Raw genomic sequence first — 25,595 nt, forward strand, 5'->3', positions numbered from 1 at the left:
TGTTTCCTGGACTTCAGGGCTTCTCTCGGGTACCCTGTGCACTTCCCAGGAGCACTTCCTTAGAACAGAGCTCACAGGCAGATCACCCTCACTGGAGAACAGCTCTGAAGGCAGAGGCAGTGCTGGGGCCGGAGCTGTGGGGCCTCATCTGCTGGGGGGGAGGTCAGCCTCGGGGGGCCATGGGGGCTGCTAGCAGAGGTGACAGCGAGATGTTGGAGTTGGAAGACAGCCCTCGGGTGATGGTGTGGAGAGTGGGCTTGGGAACAGGAAGCGAAGATGTGGAACAAGAGGCCAGCAAAAGAGCCCCACAGCAGTGAGGGTTTCGGCAGCCCAGGAGGCAGGGAGAACAGCCACAGAGCACCGGGACTGCAACACTGGGAAGCAGAGGAGGTCTGGGGGGTCTTGGGTGGGTTTGAGGGGTCCTGAGGAGCAAGTCCCAGACCCTCAGGGGAGGCTGGAGGCACTGGGAAACCGAGCTGATGAGCCTCCTCTCAGGAGGGCTTCAAGTCAGACTTCAGAGAGAACTTCCTGACAGCAGCAGCAGCATCTTCTTGGACATGAGAACTCAGCCTCTGAGGAAGTCTTTTGCTGTGAGAGATCTCAAGCTGGCCAGACATTCCTGGTTCTGGGCCACAGATGGGAGGATTTGGGGTAGACAGCTGGGCTTGTGGGTAGACCAGAGTGGTCCCCCGAGTCTGTGCTAACCAGAACACTGCTCCAGCCTCAGCCCAGGCACGTCTGGGGCTCTCAGGGCCTGTCACCGAGGCTTTCAGGCTGCTGAGCTCTGGGCGCAGAGCAGAGTTAGCCCCGGCCTTCCCAAAGCCCCTGGCGTCCTTGTCTGCCCTCGGGGGCTGGGCCAGGGCTGGGTGGCCGAGTCTCCCATGAAGCTCTCAACAAGTTCCAGGCCTCTCCTCCTGTGCTCTGATCCCACCCCCGGTCACACCTCCTCCACATCCCTCCAAGAAAGCACAAAGCTGGAGGGCTGAGGGGGATGGTGTGGATGGTTTCTAATGGGCTTGTCTCAGCCCTGAGGACTGAGTAAAGAGCTTGGAGCTGGCAGCCACTAGGCCTGGGTGCCAGGTTTCTCCAGCAGGGTCAGAACTGGTTCAAGAGCCCTGTGTAGTCCCAGCCAAAAGATCAGCTAGCCCGCCAGCCTCCAAGTCGCCGCCTTGGCTGGTGGGTTGTCCCTTCACCCTGGGTCACAGGGAAAAGTGGGGCTTGGCCAGGGAAAGTGGTCTGGAGTGGCCCTTTGACAGCGTCACTGGGGGCTTTTAAACATGAGTTTCCTGGTAAAGAAGATTCCTCAGGCCTTGGGCAGGAGTCTCAGTAGAATCTCCCGGGTTTGCTCTCATCTGACAAACGCCAGCAGAAACCACCCGGCCGTCTGCGTTCCAGCAGCCAAGTCCCTAGATGCAGTGTCAGCAGAACGCAGCAGCCAAGGCACAAAGATGTTTGCTTTAACGACCATGGGAAACCCCAGGGGCGGGGGGCATGCAGAGGAGAGCCCACCCGTCAGCTTGGCCCTCTTACATGTACTGTCTTCTCTGGGAATGGCCAGCACCACAGGTGATGTCAGAGGGGTTGTCCTTGAGTCATGCCAGTCCAGGGCCGCTGTCAGGTGGGTGGTGAGTGTCCAGGTGGCCTCCGAGGTTCTGCAGGGGTGTGCCCTGGCTCCTCTCACCTCTCTTGTCACCTGCCACCTCTTCTGGAACAAAAGTCTGCCTGAGTGGCTGGGTCCATATCCAGAAGGCCCATCCTGGGCCACTTCCCAATGGGAAGTGAAGTTGCTCAGTCGTGTGCGACTCTTTGTGACTCCATGGACTGTAGCTTACCAGGCTCCTCCATCCATGGGATTTTCCAGGCAAGAGTACTGGAGTGGGTTGCAGAAGGGTCAAAAATGTAAGGGTTGGGGGCTACCAGCTCTTCTGGAATGAAGATCTGCCTGAGCAGCTGGGTCCATATCCAAAAGGCCTATCTGGGCCAAGGGCCATGGTAGAAAGGTAAAAAGTGTAAGGGTTGGGGGAGTAATGGAGACTGGAGTTGAGGGTGAAGAGAACCCAGCAGGCCTGATCCCAGTCCCCCGCCCCACTATACTTGACTGTGGGATTCTAGACCCCTGTCATGTTCCCTCTAATTGCCTTTTTCTGAAACAGAGAAATGGGCATGGCTGGGAAGCCCAGCACACAGGTCGCTGCTGGCCTGGGGCTGAATACTCAGCAGGGCCCCATCTGTTTCCAGGTCGGGTCTTGTTTCCCACTTTGGGTTGGGGTACTCCCTCCCACCTGTTCAGTGCCAGTCATTAAATGGAGTGGTGGGAGCTGGAGAGGAGAGAGGGTGCTTGGTGGGGGAGCTGTGGAGTGGGCCTGCCCAGGAAGAGCAGCCCTGTCTAGGTGAGGCTGGAGCAGAGAGGTTTCAGACTGCTAGAGAGCTCGCGCAGCTCTCGTGGAGGGGCGGCGCAGTACGTGGGGAAGCCTTCCAGCAGCAGGGATGCCGGGGGCAGGGGAGGTGTGGGTGGGAGGCCTAGTCCCTGGGTGCTGTGGAGGGTAGGAATCAGGAGACTGGGCTGGGGTCCAGCACCTAAACTCACTGTCCCAGAGAACAGTGGGGCCACTGGCATGAGGGGCCCTAACCCTGGTTTTTGCCCTGTGCATCTGGTCTGACTTCCAAGTCCCGGCTGGGACCTGGAGAGGCAGGAGGCTCACTGCCCGAGAAGGACTTTGCCGGCTGCGGTGGCTGGATGGATAAACATGGATAAACATACAGGTTTGAGCAGCCAGCTGTCATGCCAGACCGTCTGACCCAGAACACCATATGCCGGACTGGGCTTCCAGCCGCTGTCCACGCTGTGGCTTCCCCAAGTGGGGATTGAAGCACCTGCTGTGCTCGGGCCAGAAATCCCTGCCCACTAGTTTTTCAAGTATCACAGTAATTACTGATAGATGAAAGTGTATAAAAGCAGGGCATATGACTTGATAAGTAGAGTTCATTTCAGTATGAAAGTAAGAGGGACAAGTTCATACTCACCATTTGTTTCACAACAACCAAAACCACTTTGCGAGTATTAACAGGCTCTCAAAACTGACCAATTTTGTGCAAGTAAACCGTGTTTCTTTAAAAAAAAATTTCTGCACTTATCCAGAGCCAAGCATATTGAAATCTAGCATATAAAACCTATTACTAGAGATAGAAATGCAGGTTTTTGCTAATACAGTGAAACCCCTCAGTTAAGAGTTTTTCTGTAATAGTCAGATGGTTAAAGCTCAGCAAGCCGAGTGTTACTGAGTGAAGCACCTTCTCACCTGTGCCTGTTTCAGGCAGAGGCGGGTCTTGGCTGGACTGGTGAGGAGCGGGAAGAGTGGAGCCAAGGCAGATGGCCTGGGCCGAGGACGGAGAGGTGTGGGGTCCTTGGGGCAGAACAGGGACTGGTGGCTTCTCCCTGCCCTGACTTGTCCTCAGTTCTGTCCCCCTTTTGGGTGGCATGGGGAAAAGGTGTGACTAGCAGAGCAGTGGTAAAAGCAACAGAGGAAGGCCCCCTGCAGGCCTCACGAAGTTAAAGTTCACTCTGAGCGCCCAGGAACCACAGAGGAACACGAATGCTGCGTGCCACCCAGGGGCCACCGAGAGACGCGGGTGTCAAGAGTCCACCCCAGTGGCGAGCACCTCTCCCTCCTTCCCTCCACACCTCCCTCTTATGCATTCTTCCATCTCTTCTCTGATACACCTGACTCTGGGCTGGGAGCATTCTTCTCCCGATGGGGTATGGGAGGAGGGGCACTAACGGTTCCCCTCAGTCTGTGGAGCGATGATATGTCCCACTCTCCCTTCCTCTCCAAGCATCCCAGGATAGCATGGCCCTGCAGGCCCACGGACACATGGCAGCGGCACTCGTGGAAGTGTTCCCAGGTGTGGCCCTTCCTCTCATTCCTCTGGGCAGCCTCCTCAGCGGACAGAAAGCATGCAGAAGCCAGCCTCTGCTGTCGAGCCTTAGTCCACACTCCCCTGCACATGCCCACACAGGTTCCTTCTCAGCCACTGTCCTTGGTGCTGCCGTGGCCACCGCAGTGTCCTGCGTTTGAGAGTTCAGGAGCAAACCCTCCTGCTGTCTTCACCAGTGCTCTTCCCAGTCTTCCATTTGTTCCACTGTAATTTACTGAACTTGAAAATGCACCAGAACAGACTCGGTTCTTGGCTCTAAGATACTGCAGTGACCCAGAGTCCCTGCAATCGTGGTTTGTGTTCTCTGTGCCGGGTGGGATGTGATGTGTTAACAAAGAAAAGTGGCACAAGTGAAGAAATAGAGTGGTAGGGCTGCAGGAGTGGCTTTTGGAGAGGGGTACTGGAGGAGAGCTCACCACTTTCGAGCAGGGGGACAGGGAGAGGCCCTGAGGTAAGGGTGTGCAGATGCAGTGGGGGGTCCTGCCTGGTGTTTTAAGAGCACTCTGGCTGTGTGGGATGGAGAAGAGACTGAGGGGTGGGAGGCACGAGCAGAAGCTGGGAGACTGGTTGTTGCCACAGTCCCCCTGGGACTCACCTGTATGCTTCCCCAGGGCCCTTCTGCTCTGTCTTCTCACTTCTGTCCCTGTTCCCTCACCTCTGTTCAGAAGAGCTCAGGAGAGCCTGTGGGCTTGGCTACCTGCCTCCAGCTGCTTCTCGGGCACAGCCAGTCTGTCTTTCCAGCTCGCCTCCTGCTCACACCCCTCATTTGCCCTCTAGGCCACTCCTTGCTCATGCCATCCTGCAGCTGTTTCCTTTGCATTTTCCTGTCCCTGCGTTTTACCTGGCCCAGCCTGGAGTGCTCCCTCATCCTCTGCCCTGCCTTGGTTCCTTGCCACTTTACGTGTGGCGTGGGGCATGTCCTTAATTTCATATGCATCATTTCCGCCACAGGGTATGTTGGCTTGCTCCTCTGAGGCTTTGGAGGGTAGGGCCCATGTCTCATTCTGCACTAAATTAGGCCCCCTGGAGCCCACCAGGCAGGAGAGCCTCAAAGGCTGCGGGTTGTGAATGGCACCTTGGGTTGGGGTTTCCCAGGCCTTCTTGTCATTTGGAGGAACAATGCTTCTGCTTGGACTCTGGGCCCCTGTGTACTGGTTCAGGGCCCAGGGGTCTGGAGCATCTCAGGGTCTTGGCCTGACTGCCCCGGAGTAGGCTCTGAGCCAACATGGAGGTGGAGGTGGGGATGGGAGGTCAGGGTAGCAGCAGGACACACGGCAGGGGAGGGGCTAGGGCCCAGAGTTGTGGTGGGGACGTGGACTTGGGATCCTGAGGAGGCTCAGCACGGCCAGCTCTCACCCTTCACCCTCGGGTTTCAGACCTGAAGCTGCACCTGCAGAGCACTGACTATGGCAACTTCCTGGCCAACGAGGCTTCACCGCTGACAGTGTCCGTCATCGATGACCGGCTCAAGGAGAAGATGGTGGTGGAGTTCCGCCACATGAGGAACCATGCGTATGAGCCGCTCGCCAGCTTCCTGGACTTCATTACGTGAGCATCCTCTATCGTGCCTTTCCTCCTCTGCCTGTGGGGTCCTCCCAGGTTGAGTGGCCATACTGGTCATTCAACAGCCCTGGGCCCAGGCCATCACCTATAATATGGGTCACCAGCCACTTCCTGCTGTCTGGGAGTTGGGTGGCACAAGTGTCCCATGTGGTCGTGCTGGGTGAAGCTGCTTTCCCTGCACCCCTGATGTCACAGAGGCAAGGGGTGACAGGAGCCCTTTCTCTCCTTCACCTGGAGTATTCACAGGTTCCCCCCCCCGCCCCCAGGATGGGGTCAGGGAGCGGGCAGAGCTCTGAAGAGTCAGGTTCTGAGGAGGGACTGTTTAGGCCCTGTGACCCTATCTGGGCTGCAGCTCAATCTGTTGTCTCTGCCCATGGCCCTGGGTCTCGGGGAGCAGGGGGCAGGGTGGGGAGGGTGCTGAGTACCTGGCCACCTTTCTGAGTTCTGGCCCAGGCCCCTGTCCTGACATCTCTTGGCTGCCAAGATTTCCTGTGGTCTAACCCTTGGGTGCAGGCCTGCATCCACGAAGCTCCTGGAGAAGCTGACAGGAAAGGACCCTGGGTCCTCCAGGCTGGGGAGGCACTGGGGTGAGGCAGCCTCTGCTTGCCAGGTGCGCCTGTGGGAACAGGGAGGTAGAGAGGCCCCTCTTCCAGGACGACCCAGGAGCCAGGGCCTGGTGCACAAAGAGATGGCCCGTGCCCGGTGGTGGACGGAGGCATGGGTGGCTGGCATACAGGAGTGCACGCCACAGTGTGGGAGTGTGCGCTTGTGCTGTGGGGAGCCTTTCAGCTACTCTGCTGTGTGCTTCTGGCTTTAGCCATTCCCTGATGGTGGTGCCCCAGACCCGTGGATCTGCACACCTGCCACAACTACCTTTTCAGGAATAGGGCTGGAAGCCTGCTGCCCATCCCCAGCCAGAAGCAGGCGTTTACTTGAGACGCGTTGCTCAAGTAGGGGCTGAGCCGAAAGGGCCCTGTCCTGGGGTAGGGGTCACAGCCTGGGACACCCGAGGGGCTCAGACTCTCTCCTGGCCACCGGCCTCCTTCCGGGGGGCGGCCCTGCTGTCCTGGCTGGGTCTGGATCACTCTGCCCTTGCCTCTGTCAGTGTACAGCCAACATGGTCCTACTGGGCAGGAGGCCAGAGAAGGGGTGGATCTCGTGCTGCTGCACTGGGGCTTATACCACAGTGCCTGTCTGTCAGTCAGCCCCTGGCCTGGACCTGTGTGGCCTTCACCCCAAGGCCAGGGCCGAAGGACATACCAGGAAGCAGTGCATTTATTACCAGAGCCCAGCCTTCGCCTTGTTTGCACAGGGCTCCCTCAGCTTCCTGGTGAAGTTCTGGCCTTGCCAGCTAGGCTGGCCAGAGGAGGCCGACCTCCTGCCAGCGGTCGGAGGGCAGATGTCATCCATCTTGCTGCCGGCTTGGCCCCCTGCCTGTGTCGCCTGGCCTGTCTTGGTGCCCTCAGAGACTTGATCTCAGCCTGCCAGGCCATGAAACTGGAGACGACTCTGAGCGTGACTGAGGCCTCACGGCCGCCAGCTCTTTGCTGGAGGTTGGCTGCAGGCACTAAGCGTGCTTAAAGTGGCCAAGAGCTGTCCTGGGGCAGACCATCACTTCCCCGCCCCTTCCATTCATGGGTGATTGTGGCTCACAGTGTCCCATCCCCTCACTCCTGCTCTCTCCCAGGAAGGACTCAGCAGCCACATGTCAGCCCCTCCGAGCCTGTGGCTACTCGCTCCATGACCTCGTCATCTCCAGTGACCCACTCCTCTGGTCTCCACTTCAGCCACCCCCACGATGGCTGCCCAAGACCATGTCACCACCTGGAACCATTCCACCCCTGAAACCGCTGAGTCAGGCACCCCCTGTCTACCCACGGCCTTCAGGCGCTCCAACCCACTCTCAGTCCCTTGTGGGACATGGGTTCCGGACTCAGCAGGGTCTGGACCTCACTTCCTTCCCTGCCACCCCTTCTGTCTTGCTTGTCTTCGCTTCCCAGCTGAGGTTCCCTGATCCATCATTTGAGCACTCTTATGCCAACATCCACAGCTCTCTTGGCCGCCCAGCTCATGGTCCCGCCCGGCTGGCAGCTCCCCAGCCCTGGAGGAAGCCCAGCAGCCTCCAGCCTGCAGGCACCCGCCCCCACCTCCGCTGCCGGGAGCGGAGCCGGGGAAGCCAGTGTTGGTGGATTTTCCCTGCTGCCAGACAGTCACGCTCACCAGTTCAGCTGGCCTGGCCTGTCCCTGCGCAGCTGGCTGCTTGCTCTCCCCACTGAGCACCCTGCAGCTGCCCAAGCTTCCCTCAAGATGGGGAGACCACCTCCCCATCTTAAACACCATCTATCTCCTGCTTCCAGCCCTCTCTCTGAGTAGATGGCCCACCTCTTCACTTCAAATTCTTCCCAACAGCATCTAAAACAAACTCAGATCTCTCACACCATTAAAAGCCCATCTCATGTAGCCTAAATTTTTACATTCACTCTCTGTTCTCTCACCTCCTCCATCCTGAGCCTCCAGCCCGCTTCCAGCCATCCTGTCATTCCACCACAAGGCCCTGGCTAAGGTCACTGCTGACCTTCATGTGGCCAAGGTCTCCAGGCTTAATTAGGAGCCACATCCGCCTTACCTCCTTCCAGCAGTCTCCTTCCTCTCGCCGTGTCTCTTTGATTTAACTCCTGCCTCCCTGGCTGCTCCTCCTCCTCCACCTCCTCTTCCTCCTCCTTTCCACCTTCTTAATGTCCTCCACCCTGAGTCACCCCAGGAGTAAGGAGTGTTGCAGAAAGGGGTGAAGCCTTCTACAGAGAAGCCTTTCCCTGTCCAGGGGACCTTCCCCCACCCTGGGGACTCACCCTGGGGCTTCCCTGAGGAGATGGCTATTTGGCTGAGGCGAAGGGCATTTGAAAGAAGAATTGGGGGAAGTCTGAGGGAACCATACACGTCCTGAGCAGCTAGAGCCTGAAGCCCCTGGCTCTGCTACCTTCTGGGAAAGAGATACCCTATACATTTCCAGAAAAGGGAGCATCAGCTAGATACCCCATCATGGGTGTGGAGGCTTGCAGGAGCAACGCCGCTGCTGTCCACAGACAAAGGTGGCCCAGCTCGGGCGGAGGTTGGGACCTGCACAGAGGTCAATCTTCGCTGAAGCCTTCAGAGTCTCTTAGTTGCCTTTGGAGCTGCCCCAGGATGGTGGGCAGGCTTCTGCAGGTGAGTTCCTTGTCATGAGGATGTGCAGGCAGAAGCTTGGCAAGGCTTCCTCTGTCCTCCCATGATGAGAGACAGTATCAGGTGCTTCTGTAGACCCCAGCCAGCCTTCAGCCAGCACACATGACCAGTGTGAGCTCTGGGCCAGTGCCAGGAGGGAGGGGGATATATGGATGCGATGGGCTGGGTGCCCGTGGTGGTGCAGATAGCTTCTGGGGATGCTTGTGGGCAGTTGCCACAGATGGAACCAGGGGTCACAGAAGGCTTCCTCATTGAGAGGACTCCAGGGTCAGATGGGGTTCGAGAGGCCATTCAGAGAGTGAGTGGCCAGAGGGGGCAGCTGCCTCATGTTCAGTGGAAAGGCCCTGAGTGAGAGACATCCCACTGAAGTATGCCATCACCAGTCGTGTGGTTTTGAGATGATTCAGCTCAATTTCATGGTAAAAACATATGATACTGCACCAACAGCTCCTTCCAGGCCCAGCCATTCACTTGCATGTCTGACATGGGACAGAGTCTTTATTAGGGCTTCTTAGCTTTGGAGGGGACCTTATCTGGGCCATCTGATGATGGCTTCCCAGAGGAGAGTAGGCCCCAGAAGGGGAGCTAGGAGAGGGGCTTGTGGGAGGAGTGAGTTTGGTCTCTAGGGAGTTGCTGCTGCTACTGCTAAGTCGCTTCAGTCGTGTCCAACTCTGTGCGATCCCATAGACAGCAGCCCACCAGGCTCCTCTGTCCCTGGGATTCTCCAGGCAAGAACACTGGAGTGGGTTGCCATTTCCTTCTCCAACGCATGAAAGGAAAAGTGAAAGTGAAGTCTCTCAGTCGTATCCGACTCTTAGTGACCCCATGGACTGCAGCCCACCAGGCTCCTCCGTCCATGGGAATTTCCTGGCAAAAGTACTGGAGTGGGTTGCCATTGCCTGGGAGTTGCAGGTGGCCTCAAAGTCCTCTGTCCTTAGATAACTGAGCCTCCCTGGAGGGGGCCATCCCCAGTGGGTAGCACCTGCCTACAGCCCGGGGCACCCACTGGCAGAGCCTGGGTAACTCACACCATCCTGGGGAGGAGAGGTCTCATATTTTGGTGTGCCAGGGGCTTCAATGTCACCAGTCAGGTGTGGGCAGCTGGGAAGTTTTGTCTCAGAACTGTGACCTCAGATGCCCAGTGTGCTTGTCAACACACGTGCCACTCTCCCCTGGTCACATTGCTCAAGCCTTGGGCTCTGCAGGGTCACAGCAGGCATCAGGTATCCTTAAGCTTCCCAGTTCTGGCCCCCCAGCCTTCACTGTCCACAGCTACCACCGCTGAGTTGACGGCAGGATCTCTGTAGGCTGGGGTGCTGGACTAGGCCTCACTCCTGCCCTGAGGGACAGCTAGTAATGACACTGTTCTCCTGAGCCTGATGGAGAGGGTACAAGTGCTCTGTGATGCCCAGAGGGCTCAGGTTGAGTGGGAGGACCCAAATGGACCTTAGGAGAGGGGCAAGATTTTACTAAGGTGAGGGTCAGGATCTCAACTAACTCTGCTGGGGGCTGTATTTCAGTCATCCTGATTGCAGAGGGGAAACTGAGGCCTGACAGATAAGGCCTATCTTCTTTGCAAGCCTGAAGCCACAGCTTGATATCTCTTCACTTTCTACTGGAGCAGGGCTCGGTAGGACCCAGATGTGTTTGAGCACAAGTACGATTACTAGCAGCCTCTGTTCGGAGCTGTAGATGGGCCAGCTGGCTGAGCTGGCTGGGGTGCGTAGTCATGGCCTCCTCACCAACATCAGACCTGGCCCCGAGGGCCAAGATGATGACCATGGGAGTAAGCCATCATGCTCCAGCAGGTGGCGCCAAAGGGCACAGCAGAGGGACAGGGCTTGGCTGGGGGCTCTGAAGACTTCTTGGAGGAAGTGGCTTTCTGAACTCCATCCCAAGACTTCTGTCAGCCCAAGCTGACTCTTTGAAGGCACAGGGTGAAGGAAAGCCTCTGGGCAGAGGAATACAGATTGCCCCACTCCCACCCCAAGAGGGCCTCTTTGGCCTGGCGGGCAGACGCCTGTCCACTCCCCAGCTGTCTTCCTCTGGAGGGAGATGCTGACCAGCTGGAACCTCACTCTCTCCTATTAAGGCCGAGTAAGGGGAGGGCTGGGGGAGTGACTTTCTGGGGGCAGGGAGGCGGCTGCTGAAGCCAGACTACGACAAGGAGGAGGATTTCCCTGCCTGTTGAAAGCCTTCACCTTGGGGGAAGAGCAGACCACTGGGCCAGCAGCATCTCTGCCTTGCCCTGCCTCCTTTCATCCCAGAAAAGGAGATCCTGGCTCTCATTGGGCAGGGCAGAGAAGCAGGGGCTGCTGCCATAGCAACTTTGTCATAGACCTGGGGGAGGGAGCTGCTGGGCCTGGAGCAGGGTCGTCCAGGGCTGGCCTAACCTAGATAGAAGGGCGGCCTTGGAAGGAAGTAGGGGGCTTTACTTGGCTTAGCATTTCCCTTGGTGCCCAGCCAGGACTTCTAGCAGGAGTCTGCGGGCAGCCAGCGGTGGGCTATCACCAGCTCCCACATCTGCTGTCGGTGAATCATAGCTGGCCTGTTCCACATCACTGGAGGGATGGCTGCAAAGCCAGACAGTGGAGTCTTCCCACAGGGCTCACCTCTGAGCCAGGTCAGGAGGGCCCTGATGCCAGCCAGCCCCATGTTCAGCATACATGAATACCACGTGATACAAGGAGTGGGGGGGTTTAGAGAAAGGAAACTGACTTGTGAAGAGTCCTCTAAGAAGACACGGTAAGATAAGGAGCATAGAGTCAGGGCATGGGAACCTGGACATGGGTGGAGGTATGTGGACACTGGCCAAGGGACATCGTGCTCCTCTGTTTCATGGGGTGACAGGGCCTGGGGCCTGCAGTCTCTGCGCCTTACATCCTCTGACAGTGGGGCTGCTGATGTTGGTGTGGGATCAGTTGGAGAGCACAGCTCGAAGAGGTGCAGTGTTCCCCTCCTGCCTGTCCAAAATCTGGTGAGACCGTGAAAGAGCATCTTCAGGTTTGGTGTGGGGTCTCTGCGGCTCTCTTAGGGAACATCAGTGGGGCTGGATGGGTCACAAGTGGAGTGTTGTGGGTCCTGGGGTGCATGCGATTCTGGAGGCAGCAGGGGCAGGATAGGTATGCTGTGCAGGGTAGGGGACGATGCAGGCTGGGGCTGGAGGCCACAGCACAGAACCCTAGCGGGTTCTCTTCGAAGTCCCTCCATGCTGCCAGCTGGGTCAGGTCAGGGACAAAAGGCTGGCCGTTTGGGCCTCTTGGCTCACGGCTGCGAATAGCTTCTGTCTACCGCCCCGGTTTGAGGAGGCAGGCCTGTCTCTTCTCAGCACACATCCTGCAGCTGACCCAGCCGGGTTGGGGCGGAGAGAGGGCAGCTGCCTGGCCCCAAGCCCAGGAGAGCAGAGGTCATAGCAGGGCGCTGGGCTGGGTGGGAGCTGGGGGAGTGTGTAGCAAGCAGGGGGGTGGGGGTCAGGTCGGGACAGGAACTGTGGTTTTCTCCTCCTGCCGCCTTCCTGGCAGGCCCTATGGGAGCTCCCCCAGTAGCCAGCCCTGAGCTGAGGCCTAGGCCACCACCTTCTTCCTTTTCTTCCCTTGGAATTGGGGGCCACTTCCTCCCTTGGACAGTCTCAACACTGGGTGCTGAAGGTACTGTCACGGGACACCTGGTGACCCACCTGACAGCTCGGTGGAGTCTGTGATCAGTGTTCAGGGCAGCAGCCTCTAGGCCAGCTCCCACCCTTTAGTGGGAGCCCCTCTGGCCTCGGAGCGGTCCCCCCTCCTGCCCTCAGCTCGTCACTGGTGACAAGCCGTAGGAGTGTTGTGGCTCCTGCAGCCTGACTGGGGCCCTCTCTCTCTTCACCCCATTCCTCGTGCAGGTGACTACACAGAGCTCTGGGCCATGGCCGCTTTGTGGCCTTGTCTTAATGGGCGGAGGCAGAGTCCCTTGCCAAGTCTGAACCCTGAGGCCCCAGCTCTCCAGCCCCCTCTGCTGCCCGTGCATTGCCCAGAGCCAGCCTCTGGGCCGGAGGGCACTGACCTGAGCCCCAGCTCCTTCTGGGCCTCCGGGTCTCCTCCCGGCCATCCTGGGTGGATGCGTCTCACTGGCCTCCAGCCCTAGAGGAGGAAGCAGCGCCCTGTTCTCGCAGTGGGCTGCATAGGACAGCTGTCTGCCTGTTTGTCTCAGCCTGACCTGCGGCCTTACTCTAGAGGGGGCCTCCCACTGGCTTGTCTCTGATTTTCCCTAGACACGCCTCTTCCTACCCAGCTCCTCAACCTTCCCCTCCTCTGGCCATCTCCCCCTGCCACCCCACCCCCATCTCCCCACAGCAGCCAGAGTGACGGTGCTGCTCTTGCCTGTATCCTGCTCATGGACTCCTCATGCTCCAGATGAAGTCAGGACCCTCAGCCGGGCCCATGGGACCCGCCTCCAGGCTCCAGGCAGCTGGCAGCACCGCCCTGATTCCCCTCCCTCTGCCAGCCCTGAGAGAGTTCAGTTCCTCGAATGCGTCTGCCACTCAGCAAATGCCTCCAGGTCTTTGCACACACTGTTCCCTCTTCCTAGAACATGCTTTCATCTCTCAGTTCTTTCATCCCCCAAGCTGGCCTGTGTGTCCCACCTCCGTGCACCCATGCTTCCCACGTTCTGCCAAAACACTGGTTAAAACCCTGGGGGTAGTTAATGACCTGCTTGCCCGTCACTCGCTCACTCATGAAGTACGCCCCGCCACACACACATCCCTCAGGGAGGGGCCATGTCTGTCCTGTGCTTCTGGTGCTGAAGGAGGGGCACCTTTGGACAGGGAGAGGAGCCTGCGGCGGTGCTTGCAGTTGAGGGGTTGACGGCCTGCACCAAGTGGGGGATGGGGCCCGGCATTGTGTCCAGACTTCAAGGGTGCCTTGCTGTTGTGTGCCTCCCGCAGTTACAGCTACATGATCGACAACGTAATCCTGCTCATTACGGGCACGCTGCACCAGCGCTCTATCGCCGAGCTTGTGCCCAAGTGCCACCCACTTGGCAGTTTCGAGCAGATGGAGGCTGTGAACATCGCACAGACACCCGCCGAGCTCTACAATGCTATTCTGGTGGACACGCCCCTGGGTGAGCGGCCCTGGCGGAGGAGGGAGAGGTGGGCAGTGGCATCGATGTCAGTGCCTCAGGGTGGGTTTTTTGGACCCCTGGGGGCAGCCCAGAGCCAGAAAGTGAGGCCCATCCATGGCTGCTTACCTTTTTCTTTCTGTCCGATTCACCTCCCATTCTCCTCTCCTTGTCCTGCTTTCTGCTCCCTTCTTTGCTGCTTTCACTGGGCCAGGCAGAGACTACCCGCAGGGCCTGACTCAGACGATCTAACTTCATGAATCTGGATTCCTCAGAATGCAGAGGAAGGCTGGGCTTGGGGGGCCTGGGTCCCTCGGAGTCTTGGGAGCGCTGACAGACCATGCCCTAAGCTGGGCTGTAGTGACTTGCTGCCCATGAGGCAGAGGAGGGACGCAAGCAGCTTCACTTGCTCCACCAAGCAGGTCCCAGGGGCCAAGTCAGGCAGTGTCTGGCAGGATGCAGAGTTCATGTCAGAAGCCAAGGAAGGAGGGGGAACCGGGAGCTTCCTACAGGGCCCCACCTAGGCAGCATTGGCTCCTGCCTGCCTTGGAGGGGGGCTGGAGAGAAGGCACTAAGGCTATCGCCAACTAGTGTCCTCACAGCCAGCATCCTAGTCCCCAGGACACCACCTCCAGGAAGCTGCCAGGATTGTACAACTGGGCCCAAAGCTGCACTTAGTCCTGCACTAAGAGGCATAGGCCTCACCTGCTTGGCCTTATCTACACAATATCTCACTTCTCATGATAACTCTGAGCTAGTTCTAGGCTGTTGGTGGCTTCTTCAGGTTCTCCATCTCTAAAGAAAAAACAGACCAGTGAGTCCGTGAGCTCCCTGGGGATCAAAGGGCTCTCTTCTGCTTTGGCCTGTAATGCCAGCCCTAAAATGGTTCCCTGGGTCCCTGGTCCCTGCTCACCCAGTTGTCATACTCAGGCCTTGTTCTGAGGAAAAGGAGTTTTCCACATGTGGGCCCCAGGCCCTCCTGGGAGATGCAGAGAAGTGGGCTCCAGGCCCTGAATCCACAGCTGCCCCTGGAGAAGTGAGGATGTCACGGCCTCTTATGCAAGCCTGTCTTTGGCATGATCTGAGCTTGGGTCTGCCCCAGAGGCGATTAGATCATGTTATGGCTGGCCGCCTCCTTTATAAATCAATTTTAGTAGCAAGAAGGCGAGAGAAGCTCAGGTCAGTATATACGGCCTGGAGTATGGCTTCGGTCACTTCTAAGGCAATAGTCTAGGCCAGGTTGGTGTCGCCTCCTATCCCCCACTTCCCAGCCAGATGGGCCTTGTGGCAGGGGTCCTCTGTGCCCTGCGGGGGGAGTTGAACATCAGCAGGATTCTTGCCTAGGCTGAGAGTCCGCTTGCCCACCCCTCATACCGTGTCTTTCCTCCCCAGCGGCTTTTTTCCAGGACTGCATCTCAGAGCAGGACCTCGATGAGATGAACATCGAGATCATCCGCAACACACTCTACAAGGTAGTGCCCCCGGGCCCGATGGTGGTGGCGAAGTAGGTTGGTGGGGCCGTGGGCATGGTGGGCTGGTGATTTATTGGGGTGCTGGGACAGGACGCAGTTACATGGGCTCCTTTCCCAGGGGCTTATCTGCTCACTTTCTGGCTCCCGTGACTGGCACAAGACTGCATGGAACAGGTTTTCCAACCCTTGGGCCCAGATAAAATCGGCAGGAATGGCTAGGGCTCCTGGATTGCCACTCCCCCTCATCCAGGAGGGTCACTGGCCATCACCCAGGCCATAGCTCTCAGGCTCACCCCATCTGGACTGTTGCCAGCAAGGAGCACCTGAGCACAGTGGGAGAGGGACCCAGCCAGGTGTAGCCAGGTCCCTGTGTCCCTCGGTTTCCCAGGTCTGGGGCTGGTGCCACGTACCACCATCTTCAACCTTGCCCGCCTTCTGCTTCCCATCAGGCTGCGCACAAGCTGATGACCCCTGAAAACAGAGTGGGCTTGGGATTCCTGGGTCAGCACTGCCCCCGCTCAAGGAGGTTAGGAGCAGGCTTGGGAGCCAGGGAAGGGTGCTGGCCAGGGACCAGTGAGGATTGTTTGGGGCAGACTGGGCTCTGGCCATAGTGAGGACCTCTGGTGGGTCAGCAGTGGGCAGGCCCTGAAGTGTCCTGAAGATAGATAACACTTGCTGACAGCCCTGCTGACCCAGCCCTGAGAACATCTGTCTCTTAGATCTTTACAATGAAGCTCTTCTCCTTCCCTACTTGGAACTAGGTGGCCAAGACAGTGGCAGCCTGAGCCTACGCCGTCCAGTCTCACTGCAGGGGTCTGGGCCAGAGGGCAGGGCGGGTGTGCTGGTGGGTGAAGGGCCCACCTGGAGGTTTAGTAGTGGAGGCACGGGGCCAGCACATGCAGAAGCCAGTGTGGAACACGAGCCAAGTGGCAGGCAGTTCGCTGTGGAAGTGCCGGTTCCGGCTGGACAGTGGGAGATAGACCTGGAAAGAAAGGATCAAGTCAGGCATAGGATCAGGTGCCCCAGGGCCTTGAATGCCAGGCCAGAAGTTTGACTTTTACCCTGTAGGGCAGGGTCAACCAGTGAAGATTTTCAGCAGGGCAGAGCATCATCAGAGTGTGGAGGACAGACTGGAGGGGTGAGATGAGAGGCAGGAAGGTTGTTGGCTTCTGCTCCTTGGGGTTGCTCTGGGGCCTAGGTAGGCATCAGTGTGTCAGTTGTAAGAAGAGATTGAGGGCTCAAAGAAGTGGGGTGGGCTGCCTGAAGCCACAGCCACTTGCTAGACCCCAGGCAGCACTGTGCATTGCACCCGGCTCAGCCTGTCTGCAAAGCAAGTGCTCTCGTCTGCTAATAGGGAGATGGGGAGGGTGGGGCACGGAGGGTGGTGGGGGCAGTTAGTGAGAGCTGGCTCTCGTGTGTTAGTGTTCAAAACCCACCCCCTACCCCCCCCCTGCAGTGCTCCTGGCTCCTTGCCGGGTTCCCTGCCCTGAGGCAGGGTGAGGGGTGGGTGAGGCTGTCCCCTTGGCCTCACCCATGCCCTCACCGGGCCTGACTGGTTCTAGCTGGAGTCACTGGCGAAGGCTGCCTGGGCACCAGCTTGTAAACACCGACCCAATGCTGTGGGCGCCATGCCAGGCCCACCTGTCAGGCCATGTCCCAGCCCAGTAGCCACAGATGGGAGATTAGGCAGACCCCCAGTAGCGGGTGGGAACCGTAGGCAGCTGGTGCAGCAGACGTGGGCTGGCAGACGCCAGGGGACAGGGTAGGGGTGGGAAGGTGACCTTGGTACTTGGGCCTTTGGGGTCTTGCCAGTTTCTTCAGCTGCTCAGCCTCCGGAAGAAAGTGGCCTATTCCACCAGCCTCCACCACCCTGGGTCAGTCTTTTTGGGGTCAGCCCAGCTCGGCAAAGGCTGGTGGCTTCCCCCACAGAGAGGAACTGCAGGCCCCTCTGGGACAGGCCTGAGATTTGGACACACCCAAGTTGGCTGGTCGTAGGAAAGGAGATGGCTGGGGACGATCCCAGGGGAGACTAGTGCCACTAATCCATGGTAGGATTGGCAGCTATTTCTATCACCCAAGTCCTCTGCTGTGCTGGGGTCTACTCTCCCTTCCCAAGCTGCTTACTCCCTGACCTGTTCTAGATTTTTGTTTCCTGTGACTCAGTGGTCCCCTTGGGTATTCCCCTGAGCCCAGCTTTCCCAGTGCTGCTGGCCAGGCTTGGCCTGGGCTTGTGGACTCCTGGGTCTCATCTCACCTCCTCTCTTAGGCCAGTAGAACCCATGCCCACATCACACAGTGGGCGGAATGTTCTCTGCAGCTTGGAGGGCAGACCTCCACACAGAAAGCTTCCCCTGCCTCCCCAGCTCTCACCCCCAGCTCAGAAGCCTGTGGAGCCAGAGTCCCTGTGGCTGTGCCACCAACTGGGACCCCGGAGGATCTGAGTAGAGGAAGCTCCTCAGAGGTCATGAGACTCTTCCCCTCTTCCTTGACACAAAGAGGTTCAGGGAAGGAAGTCTGGGCCTGGCTGGTGTCAGGAATTAGTCCTGGGAGGGACCTGAGGCCTGGGCTGACCTGGCTTCTCCTTACGCCCGGCAGATCCAATTTGCCTGGGCAGCAAGTGCTTGTTCCCACTGGCAGCCCGAGTGTCCAGCCATCGCACTGCAGGGCTGACGTCCGTGCAGGCAATAACCATCCCTCAGCAGGAGCTGGTTTGACAGTCTGGTTCCTGCTGTGTGACTGCCTAGGGGATGGGAAGAGGAGGAGGTGCTCTTTAAGGTGGGGTGCTGAGAGGGGCTGGGGCACCCAGCTCTCAGGAGTCACCATTCTTCACTAGCCCATAAACACGTGATTTTCTGAGGCTGAGGGGAGATTTGGAGAAAAGGCAGGTAGAGAAGCAGGGGCATGACAGGGCCCCTCTCTGAGCCCAATCCTCTGTGGGATGAGGGTTTGAGGGGCCCTGCACCGTGAGGCAGACAGTGGGTCAGAAATTGCTCTGTCGCTGCTGGGTGGGGGAGGCCGCAGGCTGCTGCTGCTTGGCTGATACACAGTGAAAATCTGTGGCTGTTTTGGGGGCTTGACATGGGGGCTGCCCTGGCCAGTCCACGGGTATGATATTTGGATTAACCATGAAAGGAGCTGGGGAGGAAAGAAAGGAACTGTGAGGGGGAAGCCTGGAAGGCCCGCCTCGAGTCTCCCTGCCTAGGCTGATTGAGCCCCATGCCCTGCACAGGCCTACCTGGAGTCCTTCTATAAGTTCTGCACCCTTCTGGGCGGGACCACGGCCGACGCCATGTGCCCCATCCTGGAGGTGAGTGCCTGCCCCCGTCCTGCCTGCTGGTGCCCTGGCCCTGGCGTGGGGAAGCCCTGGTAACTGACTGGCTACTGCCTCCCTCCCATTCTCTCTCCGGCACCTGTGCACTGGCCCCACAGTTTGAAGCAGACCGCCGCGCCTTCATCATCACCATTAACTCCTTCGGCACAGAGCTGTCCAAGGAGGACCGTGCCAAGCTCTTCCCGCACTGTGGACGGCTCTACCCAGAGGGCCTTGCCCAGCTGGCTCGAGCTGATGACTATGAGCAGGTCAAGAACGTGGCCGACTACTATCCGGTGAGTGCCCTGCCTGTGGGATGGGAGGCCGGCCTGTTGGCACCCACATCCCCACCCCACAGCCAACAGCGCCCTCGTGCTCATGCTTCCCTTCCCTCCCACCCCCTGCCCTCCCTGGGTCAGGAGTACAAGCTGCTTTTCGAAGGTGCAGGCAGCAACCCTGGAGACAAGACCCTGGAGGACCGATTCTTCGAGCACGAGGTGAGTGCTGGGCCTGCTTGTCAAAGGGAGGGGTTGGTGGCCCAGGCCTGACTCCAGTCCCAGCCCCTTGCACACCACTCCTTCCTGTGTCTGCAGGTGAAACTGAACAAGTTGGCCTTTCTGAACCAGTTCCACTTTGGTGTTTTCTACGCCTTTGTGAAGCTCAAGGAGCAGGAGTGTCGCAACATTGTGTGGATTGCCGAGTGCATCGCCCAACGCCACCGGGCCAAGATTGACAACTACATCCCTATCTTCTAGCACCCTGGACCAAGGCTCCCTACAGTGTGTGTGTATGTGTGTGTCTGTGTGTGCTGTGACAAAGCTCACGGCTCATCTACCTGCCCTGGGGGGTAGCACACTGTCTTCGTGGCTGCCGCGCTTCCCTGACCCTCTTTGAGACTGCTTTTGGGCCTGCAGGGGGGCTGGGCACCTGCTTCCCACACCAAGGATGGACCAAGTCCCCACCTCCAGAGCAAGGAGGCCCCCTCAGCCCTGTGTTTACAGCCACTCACGTGTCTGAGAAGCATGTGGTCACTTTTGTGTCCCTCCCTAACCCGAGAACCCCTGGGGGTAGCGTGAACCTTCTCTTCCCTCAGTGGGCCCCCCAGAGCCATGGCCAGGGTAAAGTATGTGTGTTCTTGGGAAATGGGGGAGTAGCTCTGCCCTTCCAAGATAATAAAAACTTCTCTAAGCCCAGCTGTCTTCTGTCTCCTTTGGGCCCTGGCCCCTCTCCCAGATCCCCAACTTGCCTCAGGCCTCTTGAGCCCACCCCCACCTAAGCCTTCTACCTCCCTTCCTCAGGTGGCAGCCGTCTGCTGGCCTTGTCCCTGTGCAGCCAGGCTCCTCAGGGGGCGGGAGGTCGGTGGCAGATGGCCCCTTTCTCTGCTGGAGGCTCCGACAGGCCCATGGAGTGGGCTTCTGACTCTAGAGGGCCCCCAGGGCTCCCTGTTTGCTTCACTGAGCACCACAACTCCCTGGGCTGGGGTCATTACCCCCGTTTCACTCTGAGGAAACCTATGGATACGTGATCTGCCCAAGGTCACTGAAGGGGGTTGGCTGTAAATCAGGTCCTGTGCTCAGAGCCTCGGCCCCCATGCTGAGCTCTGGGGGTTGCCCAGGCAGTTTCCAGTCTGTCACATGGCCACAGCCTGTCACCTGGGCAAACAGAGCATCTCCCCCATTCTAGGAGAAATAAAAATTTGTCTTTATTCAAAAACTGGCAATCAGGTGAATATGTAGCCTCCCTGTGACTTGGGGGGTTTGGGGTGGGTGGTCAGGGCCCTAATCCTGGAGCCAGTCAAGAAACAGGAGTCACCCTTCAAATCACAGCACTGAGGCACTGGTGCCAAGAAATAATCCTGAGGGGATCCCCAACCTACCTAATCTTGTCTTAGTTTGCAGAAGCACTGTCTGTAGGATCCTGGCTAAGGCTCTAGTTAAGCCTTGAACTAAACTCCCCATCCAGCTGGGTTCTGCAAGCTGTATGGTGGAGCCTTGTGCCCAGGAGGGTCTGTTTGGGCTCATGAAGCAGGAGAGGCCCAAAGGTTCACTGGAAAGCCTTCACCTCACCAGGCCTGGCCTGTGGCATCGGCAGTGCATGGGGTTGGGGTCCTTTGGGCCAGGCTCTAGGGCAGACCTGGGGGTCAGAATACCTGCAGGAGGAGCAAGGGCACAAGGAACCTCGTCTGCTGGAGCTGCTCTATGTGTGCCCTGCTCACTGGGCAGTGGGAGAGGGGTCCGGTCTAGGGCCTCAGTCCTGGGCCATGTCCCGGGGCAGAGGTAAGGCCAGGCTGGCCTGCCTGTAGTGCTCTCGGCACATAGGGACTGATGAAGAAGGACTGTAGGAAACGCTGCCGCAGGCCCTCAGGCAGGTAGTAGTGGATGAAGTATATGAGCCCCAGGCCGTGACCTGGGTAATAGCGGCGGCGCGGCTGGGCCGCCAGCAGCGCGTCGGTGATGGCATCTACCACCGGGCTGAGGTCTGGCAGGGCCTGGCTCAGAGAGTGCAGGAACTGCCCATTCAAGTGCTCGATGTAGTCCTCACCATAGGCCTGCAGCAGCTCCGGCGGCAGGGTGGCCAGCAGCTGCTGCTTGCGCTCTTCCCACTGGTGCACGTCCCTCACTGACTCTGCGGAAGGAGTGCCAAGGCCAGAGGGGTCAGTGAGGGAAGCCAACGCCAGACCCAGGTCTCTTAACTCACAGCCTGAGACCCGCCCCCAGCCAAAGTCACGCCCATTCCTCAGAGCCAATCCCACTCCAGAGAAGACCACACCCACCCCGCCTTCCTCTTCCCCCTGCCCCACCAGGCCCCACGCCCAGATCCTGGAGCCTCACCTGTCTTGAAGCAGGCAGGCTGGATGATGCTGACCTTGACACCCCAGGGCAGAAGTTCACAGCTAAAATTGCCCATGAGCAACGCCAAGGCCGCTTTGGAGGTCCCATAGGCAGCCAAGCATGGAAACGGCATGTCTCCTGGGGATGGATTGGGAGTGGGGGATGCCTCAGCCTGGGCCAGGGACTCCAGTATCTCTCCCCGCCCAGCAGAGGCATCCTTTCTGCTCCAGTGTGGGAGGACCCTCACCTGCTGGGCTGCTCACAGTCACAATGCGACCACTCGAACGACGCAGCAGTGGCAAGAGGCCTTTGGTCATCTCTAGTGCACCAAAGAAGTTCACCTCCATGCAGGTGCGGAACGTGGCCACTGGACACAGCTCTGCATCCGCCACGAAGATGTTCTGGCCCGCATTGTTGACCAGGCCCCACAGACCTGAGGGCATGGAGCCAGGAGGGAAGTTGTGGGTCAGTCCCGCAGCACACCTCCAATCCTGGCCCCCCCACATCTGCCCAGCCACGCCCTTTCCTGGCCAAGTTGAGCCTACTGACCAGTGCTGGCGGTGTGGACCTTGGTGTACTCCAGCACCCGGCTAATGTCTGCTGGCTTGGTCAGGTCCATCTGCAGCAGCTTCAGACGAGAAGAACAGCGGGCACGCAGCTCTAGGGCGCCAGGGCTATTCAGATCCAACACAGTGGCCAACACTGTGAAGCCCATGGCGTCAAGCTTCTTGGCCGTCGCGTTGCCAAAACCAGAGTCACAGCCTGGTCAGGGAAGGATGGACAGTCAGTGAACTCCACTATGGTCCAGTTCAGCCTGAGACAACCCAGGGTCACCATGGCCTGGATGGGATCCAGGCTTCTGACTCCCAATTTTGCAGCATCAGCAGCCCTCCCTTCCTAGGCCCATCTCTGGGAGGCTTGGACCCTTTGGCTGAGCTCCTGAGGACCAACTCTTTCACAGCTGTCATCTCCCTGACCCCTCATAGCTACCCTATCAAACGTGGCTTATGATCCCCACCCTACAGATGAGGAAACTGAGACCTAGTAATGCTAAGTTGCTTCCCCCAAAGTCACTGAGCTGGCACACAGTAAGGTCAGGACTCTGTTGGTAGGTCAGCCAGTCCCAGCTGGGACCCAGCCTCAGCCCTGATGTCCTTCTGTCTTTTTGAGATCAGGCCTCAGCTTGCATATGCAGATATTACACCCTAGCCTCCCTTCCTCTCTCACTGCCCTTGCCCAGCATTCTTCCTTTTACCTGGACACTGAAGCAGCCCCCTTTTTCCATTCTGTCTCACCTTGTCCCCTTGAATCCATTCTCTGCCTAAGTAGCCCGAGGGATCCTTCCCAAAATGACAATACCCTCTGCTTCTGAAAACCTCTCCAAGGCTCCCCACAGCCCTTAGGATAAAGCCAACGTGCTCTGTTCCCATCATCTAGGCTCTGTACAACCTGAACTCCACCTTTCTTTCCAGTTCAGCACCCTCTACTATTGTTCCAGGCTCTGGGCAAGCTGGAGGCCCATCCCCACATCATGCTTGACCCTTGGAATTCCAGTGAATGGCAACATTGGGACGTTCTCTGAGCCTCAAATAACTTGCCCCCAGAACAGGGTCACAGTGGATGAAGACAAGAACAGACCTGCATTACAATCCCTTCCCACATCCATCAAATGTGATCTGAGGTCAGTTACCACTCTTGGAGGCTTAATTTCCTGGTTTTGGTATGCAAAGAGATAAACCACGAGGCAGAGCCAGTGTTGGGGTCTAATAAACCCCAGCTCCTTTGATTGTTCCCATTCCAATCCAGCTCCTTGGGTGGTCAATTAGAGGGGGTGTGGGGAGGGGGGTGTGACCAGTGAGGAAGGGAGCTCTTTAGAGCCTGCCCCATGGTGGTCCTGCTGATCAGAGGTTGCAAAGTGGTTCTGCACAACTAGCTCCCCCCCCCCGCCCCCGCTTCTTTCTGTTGAGGGAGAAAACAAAGCTGGGGGGCTGCAAGGTGGGCTTTGTGTAGCTGGGAGCCCATTAGCCAGCCCCAGCTGAGGGGTACTTCCTGGGCAAGTCTGGCTGGAGGAGGGGAGTGACAGTGAGTGTGTGTGTGTGTGTGTGTGTGCAAGTCTGGCTGGAGGAGGGGAGTGAGTGTGTGTGTGTGTGTGCAAGTCTGGCTGGAGGAGGGGAGTGTGTGTGTGTGTGTGTGTCCCCACTTGCCTAAGCTCCCTTCCAGAGCAGACAAGCCCTTCACAGGAAAACTAAGGCCTCCCAGAACCTCAGCTCTGAGGTCCCAACACACCTTTCATACCCTCTTGCTCACCTGTACACACTCAGAAACCTACGCACACCTCCAGCCTACCTGCAGAGGCATGAACAACGGCTCACTCCCATGAGACCCATACTGCCTAGCAGTGCACAGATGTGCACACAAAGCACCCAGTCACCGACCCAAACCCCAACCCCAAGGCTGAGCTCCCCAAGTAGCCTCGGTGAGGGGTTCTCAGGAGCATTCCCAGGGAGGGGTGGGTGGCAGCTCTGGCAGGCTCAAGGCACAGTGTTCCTAGCAAGTGAGGCAGAGCCTGGTCACCTACTTGTACTGCAGTCGGCAGTGAGTGAAGAAACCCCAGAGTTTAGCGGCATTGGGAAACTTGGAGGTCAACTCTCGATGTTTGGATGGGGTGGGTTGGGCCGTCTGCTTCCCCTCCTCCATGGCGGGACTTTGCAACCAGAACTGAGGGAAGACTCAGTCTCAGCTCAGCTCACTCTCAAGCTCAAGGCTAGGAGATGTAACAGCGGCACAAGGACCTGAAGTGAGATCCCAGGAAAGACTGCCTGGGTCACGAGTATCTGAAGATGACCTGGGTCTGGAGGAGGCGAAACTCACGAATTAAAAGGCAGGAGGGGAGCTGCCCTGTCCTTGGGAGCAGAAGCTTTTTGCTTTCATACGAGGAGGTCTGTCATCTCTCCTTCCTCAAACCACTAAAACTGGGGTCCCTGGAAACTTCTCATTCTTTCCTGAACTCACATCTCTCCCACCCTACCTGACCCATCCTCTGTCTCCACCATCTTTACTGAAGCTCAAACCCTCGTGCTACCTTCACCTCAGTACAGTCTGGCTTCTTGCTGGGCATTCAAGGCCCCTTCCAAGGAAACAAATGCTTGTCTCGCCACGTCTCAGCAGCCAGACTGCTTATTGATTGCCCCCCTCCCACCCAGGCCATGCCCATTCCTGCCTCAAGCCTCTGTCCCACACCCTTTGTCTGATCCAAAATACTGTCCACTCTCACCTATCTCCACCTATCTTCTGAGGCCCAGCTCAAGGATGGCCTCCTCTGGGGAGTTTTTCCAGCTTCATCTGATCATGCAGGGCCCCCTACTGGCCTGAGGTCTCTGAGAGGCCACTCACCAGTGCAAGAGAGCGGAACCCGAGCGCCTGTCCAAAGCCACGGGGGTTAGGGGAGGGATCAGGCTACCCTTCCCCAGTACAGTAGAGCCAATATTGTCCTATACAGTAGTGCCCGCTGACTTTTCTCTCCCTCTCCACTTCTGGGTCTCAGCTCCTCCTTCCCTCCTTCTGGTGATAGATTTATTCCTTGTTCCAGACAAAGAGAGCTCAACAAGGTGGCCAGAGGCACCTGAGCCCAGATCTCTAAGACCTCACCTCCTTCCCAGGCACAGAGGACCAGCAGGAATGGTAGTGGCGTGAGTGCAGACTCCGGACAACTCCTGTAGTTTGGGTCTGGGTGGTGGGATCTGAGAGGTGGCTGAGTGTCCAGCTGTCCCTCATGATGACCTCAAGCTTTTCTGAACTCCAAGGAGCCCATCCAATTGGGAGAAGTGGGTCCCAACTCTCCATTTAAGCCTATTCCTCCTGGTCCCAGGGAAGAGACAGGACCTCCCACGTGGGGATGTTAGGCAGAGTTCAAGGAGTGAGGATTCTCTGAAGTCCCTCAGAGCAGTGTCCTCTGTCAGAAGACTGCTGTCTTGGAGAGGGACATAGCATAAACCCCAAGCTCCAGGAGGCTCCTTTCGCAGTCTCCCCTGCGCACCTGCCCACTCCCTGTCTCCTTTTCCCTTCAGCGCTCCCCAAAGCCGTAGGTAGTCAACCCGGACTTGGGGAGGTGCCCTGCGTTTCCTACTTGGCTGGCTCCCTGAACCCAGGGGAGAGAGGCTTCCC

General features: G+C 58.1%; 2 protein-coding genes across 5 annotated transcripts in view; one reads left to right on the forward strand and one right to left on the reverse strand.

Moving 5' to 3' along the window:
• ATP6V0D1 (ATPase H+ transporting V0 subunit d1) overlaps positions 1-19,793 on the forward strand; it is a 38,898-nt gene extending 19,105 nt beyond the window's left edge. The window contains exons 2-8 of the mRNA XM_055412551.2: positions 5,313-5,484; positions 13,643-13,821; positions 15,211-15,290; positions 18,520-18,597; positions 18,720-18,896; positions 19,020-19,097; positions 19,194-19,793. Coding sequence (XP_055268526.1) covers positions 5,313-5,484; positions 13,643-13,821; positions 15,211-15,290; positions 18,520-18,597; positions 18,720-18,896; positions 19,020-19,097; positions 19,194-19,355 — 926 coding nt within the window. The 3' untranslated portion in view covers positions 19,356-19,793. The remainder of the gene's footprint in view (positions 1-5,312; positions 5,485-13,642; positions 13,822-15,210; positions 15,291-18,519; positions 18,598-18,719; positions 18,897-19,019; positions 19,098-19,193) is intronic.
• Positions 15,298-25,595, reverse strand: part of HSD11B2 (hydroxysteroid 11-beta dehydrogenase 2) — a 28,501-nt gene continuing 18,203 nt past the window's right edge. For 2 of the 4 annotated variants that reach the window (XM_088830283.1, XM_088830282.1), the window contains 4 exons: positions 21,981-22,193; positions 21,679-21,864; positions 21,432-21,569; positions 20,018-21,225 (listed from right to left, as the gene is read on the reverse strand). In XM_088830283.1, coding sequence (XP_088686409.1) covers positions 20,840-21,225; positions 21,432-21,569; positions 21,679-21,864; positions 21,981-22,146 — 876 coding nt within the window. In that variant the 5' untranslated portion in view covers positions 22,147-22,193 and the 3' untranslated portion in view covers positions 20,018-20,839. Of the gene's footprint in view, positions 15,762-15,783; positions 16,273-20,017; positions 21,226-21,431; positions 21,570-21,678; positions 21,865-21,980; positions 22,194-25,595 lie in introns of those variants that run through there. The other 2 variants (XM_088830281.1, XM_055412550.2) reach the window with 2 other exon arrangements.

This window comes from Moschus berezovskii, chromosome 22 (genome assembly GCF_049115385.1).
Source record: "Moschus berezovskii isolate FMDL1 chromosome 22, NW_MosBer_1.0, whole genome shotgun sequence".
In the NCBI taxonomy this organism is placed as follows: Eukaryota; Metazoa; Chordata; class Mammalia; order Artiodactyla; family Moschidae; genus Moschus; species Moschus berezovskii.